The 8,303-nt window shown below is 24.6% G+C and overlaps 2 protein-coding genes across 2 annotated transcripts in view; one reads left to right on the top strand and one right to left on the bottom strand.

Annotated features, from left to right (window-relative positions):
- Positions 1 to 1,548, bottom strand: part of LOC117180740 (dynein heavy chain 12, axonemal-like) — an 18,074-nt gene extending 16,526 nt beyond the window's left edge. Inside the window, exon 1 of the mRNA XM_033373230.1 lies at positions 322 to 1,548. Coding sequence (XP_033229121.1) covers positions 322 to 1,548 — 1,227 coding nt within the window. The remainder of the gene's footprint in view (positions 1 to 321) is intronic.
- LOC117179632 (spliceosome-associated protein CWC27 homolog) overlaps positions 1 to 8,303 on the top strand; it is a 36,882-nt gene that overhangs the window by 17,118 nt on the left and 11,461 nt on the right. Inside the window, exons 2-3 of the mRNA XM_033371634.1 lie at positions 4,916 to 5,005; positions 5,087 to 5,296. Of these exons, the coding sequence (XP_033227525.1) occupies positions 4,964 to 5,005; positions 5,087 to 5,296 (252 nt within the window). The 5' untranslated portion in view covers positions 4,916 to 4,963. The remainder of the gene's footprint in view (positions 1 to 4,915; positions 5,006 to 5,086; positions 5,297 to 8,303) is intronic.

Here is an 8,303-nt window from a genome sequence, read left to right as displayed (position 1 = left end):
TTCTGAGGTCGGATTCGGATTCAGCGCAGCAAAAACCTTCGGGTATACTAGGTCTGGTCTCTGGTTCCGGACCTTTGTCAAATTTTGTCGACCTGTGTTATTCTTGTTAAAAATTTTATGCTTTTGGAAAAAATTGATCTTCTTTCTTCAAAACTTCTTTTTTTTTGGTTGAAAAATAATCTTTTAAATGAGTTTTTAACTATTCTATTTTATGTTGGCCCTTTTTTATCTTAATCTATTTTTATTTACTTTTTTCGAAAATAATTATACGGAAAAATGAATATGAATATGAATGAATTATTCTCTTAAAATTTTCTTTACCTGGGAACAATATTCTTCAAATTCTCGATTCTCAGAGACCAATTTCAAAATGTTTGGCTTCGTTTCTACTGCTGAGATGAATTGAAATTCTTCATTCACCCGAAAATGATATTCGTTGAGGGAGTGGAAAATGTTTTCCAAAACTTGTTCCAATTTATCATGAGATTCTTGAAGAAACCACTCTGGTAGTTTGACTTTGATGAAGTCTTGCTCAGTTTTGATGTCAAGCCAGCTTTCGAAAGGAACGAGATCTTGAGCAATATTCGAAACGATATCGATAATCTCGTGATAAGTGGTTCGGATTTCTTCAAGACTCGGCTTTATGATCAGACTATTGTTCTCAAAAATCAGATCCAATTTTAATAGTGGAGAAGAGAGTGGATTTTTTATCGAATTTATCAAATGACATATCGTCTTCATTTTTATTTCCAAAATTTGCCGGGCAAACAAAACTGTCGCTGAGTTAATTACTCGAGAACGAACACTGGGATTGATGTTTTTTATACTTAATTTTGGAAGAGCTTTTACTACTTTACTGTAGTAGTGACTCAGAATGTTTATCGAGGCTTTTCTCACGTCTTTTTTTATTTTTCTCTCGAATTCTGATAAGGGAAGAACTCCCAAGACTCGATACTGAATCAAGTCAATGAAAAGTTGAGGCAAATTGAAAAATGCCGTCTTCATTATAAATCTGACAAGATTTTCGGAGAGGAAATACTTTTTGGATAAAGATTTACGATTTTTGGAAAAAGTCTCACAGTATTCAGAATTAGAATTACGGCTTTTGTGGAATGAGTCATCATTTTTTTGTAAATTATCTTGATTTGTTTCGATTGCAAGAATCGTACTCAGCGCGAAATTTTGCATTTCCTCGAGATAATTTTGTCTGATTTCTTCAATCAGGGATTTTAGAAAACGATCGTATTTCTTTTTGAATAAATTCAGAACTGACTTTTTGATATTTTTCTCCCACTCTGGTGACAGACCTTCGACAGGAATATCCTTTGCCCAGGAACTCAGTTTTGAGAGAAACAAAGATTTAGTACTTTCGTCCTGGACAATTTCTGGTTCAATTTCCGAATTTGAAAGTTTTTTCTCGTAGAATCTTGATATCTTTTTCGATAAATTAATTGCCTGGCGTTGTTTTATTTTCTCGAGACGAAATTCCGAGAGGCGATTTTTCGGAAAATAATCATTTTTCAGGGTCTTGTTTGGATTTTTTGCCATTGTTGATTTGTGAAAATGACAGTCTGATTCTAATGAGAAGGGAGGAGTAACATTAATGTTGGGTCGATATCCAAGGAAACGGATCACGGTCGGGCTATACCAACATTTTGAGACTAGAAACCAAAATAATCGAAAGGCCCTTTTTGATAAAACTCGATTTTTATTTCCCAAATAATTAAACCTTCAAAAAAATAATCTAAAAATTTAATTACAAAGTATTTGTACTATTAGAGATTTTTTAACTTATTATAGTGGTCTGTAATCCTAAGGACATTTTAGGAGCAAAAGTAAAAAAAAATGATTATGGTAGTCGGTCATCCCACAGACGTTTTATAACAAAACAAGAATAAATAAAAAAAAGGTGTACGATGAATAATTAACTAGATATTTTTTAAGCAAAATTTCTAGTTATCTAACCCGATATTCTAGAAATTAAAAAAAAGCAACTTTAATATTCATTTTAAATGATATTCTTTAGTCTACAAATTACAAAATTTTTGAATTCTTTGAAATTGTTAAACATTCATATTTTTAGTTTTTAAAAATCATCTCTTTCTATAGAAATTTCATCTTTTTTGGTTAAAAATGCAACTGTCTGGATAAAAATTACATTTTCCCTTGAAAATTTGTGTACTAAAAATTTATTTTGGTTAAAAATTCAACCATTTTATCAAACACTCAGATTTTTTGTTAAAAAAATCATATCCTTCTATAGAAATTTCACCTTTTTGGTTACAGATGCAACAGTCTGGTTAACAATTAGTCGTTTTTGGTTAAAAATTTAATTTTTCGTTAAAAATTCAACTGTTTTGTTAAAAATTTATATTATCAGGTCGAAAATTCAGCAATTTATTAGAAAATTTAAGACTTTGAATAAACATTTTTATGTATTTTCTTGATAATTCGTTTTTTTTTGTATAAAATTGATTTTTGGTTGAAAAATGCAACTGTTGGGTTGAAAATAAATCAGTTTTAGTTGAGGATTCAAATATTTGGTTAAAACTTCGCTTTTGTTTGTTAAATTGAACCGTTTTTAATTTTTGATTCAAATCTTTTTGAAAATACATTTTTTCCTAACAATTAATTTTTTTAACTGAAAATTTAACTAACTTTCTTGTCGAAAGTTTTTTTAGGCATTTAATCTTTTTGGTTGAATAATTCAAACATTTAGGTTGAAAATTACATTTAAATAAATTAATATTTTTGTTTAAAAATTTTTATTTTTTATTTGAAGATTGAACTTTTTGGTTCAGAATTCGTGAATTTGGTCAAAAATTCGTCTTTTTTATAGTAAATTAATCTTTCTGTTTACAAATTTTTGTTTTTAGTGAGAAATTCAAGTTTTTGATTAAGAACTCTTGAATTTAATAAAAATTCGTCTTTTTCCGCTAGCGAATTTATCTTTTTATTTAAAAATTCATCGATTTTAGTATAAAATTAAATTTCATTGAAACTTCATTGAAAGCTAAAAATTAATTTTTTTTACCGAATTTTCGACACAATAATTAGATTTTCTATTAGGAAATCTAATTGTTGTGTTGAAAATTCGCCATTTTTACTTGAAAATGCAACCATTCGGTAGAAAATTCAATTTTAAAACTTTTCTGCAAAAAATTATTTTTTTGAATGAAAATCAATTTTCTTTATTAAAATTTAACTATTCTATTTTTTGTGGAAAATTGATATTTTTTAGTTTAAGAATTGAACTATGTAGTTAAGAATTTGTAGAAACAAAAAAATATACTTTTTTTTCGTTAGAAAATTCTCTTCTTAATTGAAAATTTATGTATTTTGTTAAATAATAACTGAAGAATGAACTATTTTGTTGAAAATTAACATTTTTGTTGAAATTTTATATTTTCGGGTTGAAAATTTAAATTTTTTGTAATAAATTCATCTTTTCGGCTGAAAAGTTCAAATATTTGATACAAAATTTATTTTTGTTAAAAATTTGTAGAACAAAAAAAATAATTGAATAAAATATAAATTAAAATTACATTCATTGTTCTAACTATTTAGTTGAAAATTCGTTTTCTTGGTAAAAAAAGAATCTTTTATTGGTTGAAAATTCAAATATTTGGTTAAAAATGTATGTATTTTGTTGAAAAATCGCTTTTTTCTGGTATAAAATTAATATTCTTAGTTGGAAATTCATCGTTTCAGGTAGAAAATTCTAATACTTGGTTCAGAGTAAAAATTCATTTTCTTAAACTGAAAATTTAACAATTTTGTTGCAAATGAAATTTTTCGTTGAAATTTTATACTTTCGGGCTGAAAATTTAACTTTTTTTTTGTAAGAAATTCATCTATTCGGCTGGAAAATTCAACTATTTGATACAAAATTTGTAGAAACGAGAAAAAATGAATAAAATATAAACTAACATTACGTCGACTGTTCTAACTATTTAGTTGAAAATTCGTTTTTTTTGTAACAAAATTAATCTTTTCTTGGTTGAAAATTGAACTATTCGGTTAAAAATTTATTTATTTTGTTGACAATTTGTTTTTTTTTCTGGTAGAAAATTAATATTCTTAGTTGAAAATTAATTTTTAAGGTAGTAAATTCTACTACTTGGTTCATAGTAAAAATTAATTTTCTTCAACTAAAAATTTAATTATTTTGTTGAACATTAACGTTTTTGTTGAAATTTTATATATTCGAGTTGAAAATTTAACTTTTTTGTACGAAATTCATCTACTTGACTTGAAAATTCAAAATTTTTGGTAGAAAATTCTACCTCTTGATACAAAACTCAACGTCTTTTGACTCCAATTTCGTTAAAAATTTGTACAAGCGAAAAAAATTAACAATAATTTAATACAATAAAACTAATATTTCATCCATTGTTCTAACTAATTAGTTGAAAATGTACGTAATTTGTTGAAAATTCGTTTTCGTGGTACAAAATTAATCTTTTCTCGGCTGAAAAATGAACTATTTTGTTAAAAATTCGTCTTTTCTGCTAGAATATTAATAATCTGTGAAGATTAATTTTTTTGTTTAAAATTTATTCATTTTGCGGAAAGTCCATATTTAATTGGTTAAAAATGAAACCGGTTAAAAATTAATATGCTTTATTTGAGGATTCAACTTTTCTCTCTTTTTTTTTGTTGTTGTTGAAATTCTACCTTTTTGGTTGAATTCAACCGTTCATTTAAAATTAAAACCTTTTTTAATGAAAATATCAACTATTACATTTTTGTTGTTTAGAATTAATTGTTTTTCGCTTAAAGTTCAATCACTTGTTTTTTTTTTTTATGAAACCTAAATAAATTTGTGAAAAAAATGAGATCAATAAGAATGATATGTTTTAAATAAATATTTCTTGCAAGAATAATGTTATCAATAATTTATTTTTTATTACAGTAATTCAAGTCGTGAAAATTATTTTGGTTGCGTCAATAAAGAGTAGAAATGAGTAATATTTATATCCAGGAACCACCGACTACGGGAAAAGTAAGTATTTTTAATAATATGAATAAAATAAATAATCAATTAATATTGTTATTAGTTGTAAAAAATAAAATGTAATTCTAGGTGATGTTGAAGACATCAGTTGGAGATATTGATATCGAACTCTGGACTAAAGAAGCTCCCAAAGCTTGCAAAAATTTCATTAAATTGTGTTACGATGGTTATTATAACAATACAATATTTCACAGGATAGTCAAAGGTTTTATCGCTCAAGGTGGTGATCCTCTGGGAACAGGAGAAGGAGGCGACAGTATTTACGGCCAACCATTCAAGGTACAAGGAATTAAACAATACGAATTATTAAATCGACACTTTATGGCGGCCAATATCATGATTTTTTTCAACTTCAACAACAATTTCATGTCATTTTGTAAAATATAATAATTTTTTTTCTCAATATATTGAAAGTATTCTCAATTGATTGAAATTTCACTAAGTTATCCCACACCATTTTTTTATTTTTAAACAAATTCTTGCAAAACTCCGGGGCTTTCAAAGAAAGGCACTTGAAATACTTGTCAAGGAAAATAAATTAGAAATTTATTTATTTTTAATTCAAATTGTGTTTTATTTCGTCTGTAATAGATTGTACGTTAGAAATTTTACAAGTATATACTAGTGCATTATTCCTCGAGTGTTTTATTCGTAAAAAATTCAATTTTTTTATTAAAGTTGTACCACTTTATTAAAAAATCATTTTTCTGTTGTTGAAAATTCATCTTTTTGGTTGAAAATACTTTTTTTGTTTGTAAATACTTTTTTTTATATCAAATATAATTTTGTTGTTGTTAAAAAATTAATGTTTTTCAACTAAAAGTGTGACTGTTTTATTTTTGATTGAATATTAATTTTTTTTTAATTGAAAGTTCAACTAGTTGGCTAAAAGTTAAGTCACTTTGTTAAAAATTTATTTTTATTTAATCGAGGATTCATCTCCTTGATGGAAAATTGAATTTTATTGTTGGAAAATCGCTCTTTTATTTAAAATTGATTCTTTAACAGAAAATGTAATTTTTCCGTCTTTTTTTAATTGATCTTTTTTAATTCAAAATCCGTCTTTATTGACAGAAAAGTAATCTTTTTGATTAAAATTTCCTGTTTTTTGGTTAAAACTGTAACTGTTTGATTTAAAGTTAAATTTCCTGTTGAAAATGCAACTGTTTTACAAAAAATTCGTATTATCGTTCGAAACTTCAAAAATTTGAATGACATTTTTTTCTGTCATCACTGAAAACTCTGTAGTTGTTGAAAAATCGTTTTTTTTTTCATTCGAAAACTTGAAATCTGGGTTAAAAGTTGAACCACTTTGTTAAAAATTCTTTTTTTTTTTTTGGTTGAAGATTCATTATTTTTATTGAAAATTGATCTCTGTGGTGGAAATTTTAATTATTTAGTTGAAAATTCCTTTTTTTGACAGAAAATTAATATTTGCGGATTGAAAATTCAACGGTTTTGCAGAAAAATTGTATTTTTTACTTAAAAGCTGATCTACTTTATTATTAATTAATTTTCTTGGTTGCAGAAATAAAGATTTCTCATTTTGGTTAAAAAATCATATCTGGTTAAAAATCCAATTATTTATTTTCAAATTGATGTACTTTGTTAATAATCTCTTTTTCGGTAGAAATTTAATTTTCTTCGTTAAAAATTCGTCGTTTTGTCTAAGAATTCAACTTTTTGGTTTGAAAGTTAAACTCTTGGTTTACAAATTCAACTTATTCGTTGAAAATCAAATTTTTTGTTAAAAATTTAACTATTTTGTTGAAATTTCGATGTTTGTTGTTAATGTATCAACCATTTAATTTTTTTGTTGAGAATTCATATTTTTGTTGAAAAATCACATTTTCGTGTTAAAAATACTATTTTTTTTTTTTTTTGAAATTGGTTTTTAAAATATCAAACATTTAATTTTTGGTCGAGAATTAAGCTATTTTTTAAAAAATTAAATTTTCGTATTAAAAATTCAACGGTTTTTGGTTAAAGTTTAATGTTTTTGTTTCAAAATACGAATATCTGGTTAAACTTTTTACTATTTTGTCGAAAATTCATCTCCTTGGACAGAAAGTAGGTCCTTTTTTTATTTAAAATTCACCTTTTTTCAATATGAATCAAACTGTTTTCTGAAATATTCAATTATTTGGTTAAAATGCAACTATTTTTGGTTGAAGTTTAATGTGTTCGTTTAATATTCGATCATTTAATAAAAATTCTTCTTTTTGGTTGAAAATTTTACTATTCCAGTTTAGGATTAATTATTTTTGCTTCATCTCTGATTGAAAATTGAATTATTTTATTTAAAATTTGTCTTTTTGATCAGAATATTTTGTTTCTGAGTTGAAAATTGAAGTGTTCTGTTAAAAATGCTTCTTTCAGGGTGGCCGCTGGACCGTTTTTTAAATAATTAGTTAAATTGTGATCTTTTTCAATTATGATAGCATTCAGTTTAGAATGCGCATTTGAATTAAAAGAATTTCAAAATGCAGTTTTAAAGACTTAAGCAATTAAAAATTAGAACCGTTTAAGATTGAAGATTTTCGATAAAAAAAAAACATTTTTAGTTGATCAATTGTGAATATGAATTAAATTATGATTTTTAAATTTAAATTGAACTCTAAAATTTTAAAAATAAATAATAATTGATTTTAGAAGACGATTCGAAATCAGTTCACAATTTTAGAATTTCGCGATTTTAACGTTAAAAATTAAACTGTTTCAATTGGAAAGTCTTAAACAAATGTGAGCGCACTATTGAAACTTTATAAACTATTTTTAATTATAAAATAACTTTTAAATAATTTATTTATAATTAAAGGCTTTTATTAAATTTCAGTCTAAAATATTCCATTTTTAAACCACGTCATTTTAAATTTTTCAATTAAGAGAAAGAACAATTATTTAATATTTAAAAATATCTAAATGTACATTTAAAATCAGCAATTATAAATAAAATACTCAAAATGGGACTTGAATATTACAATTTTAATTGGTCTATTTAAAAAAATTTAATTTGTAAGTCAACTTCTTAAATTTTGTTGTATAAATAGCAATTAAACACTTATTATTCTTAGAAAAAGTCGAGTAAGTTGAATAATTTTAAAAGATATGTAGAAGTTGTGAAAAACTTTTAATAATATTTTTTAATTTGAAAAAATTGTATACAACATGTAAATTTTTCAAAATCTTGAAATAGAATTTCGAAGCATTTTAAGGATTTTAAAACTATTTAAAATGAAAATAATTTAACATAATTTAAATTGAGGTTTTTCAATATTTTACAAAT

Source organism: Belonocnema kinseyi, chromosome 9 (assembly GCF_010883055.1).
Source record: "Belonocnema kinseyi isolate 2016_QV_RU_SX_M_011 chromosome 9, B_treatae_v1, whole genome shotgun sequence".
Taxonomy (NCBI): Eukaryota; Metazoa; Arthropoda; class Insecta; order Hymenoptera; family Cynipidae; genus Belonocnema; species Belonocnema kinseyi.
This window is presented reverse-complemented; position numbering and strand designations above follow the sequence as displayed.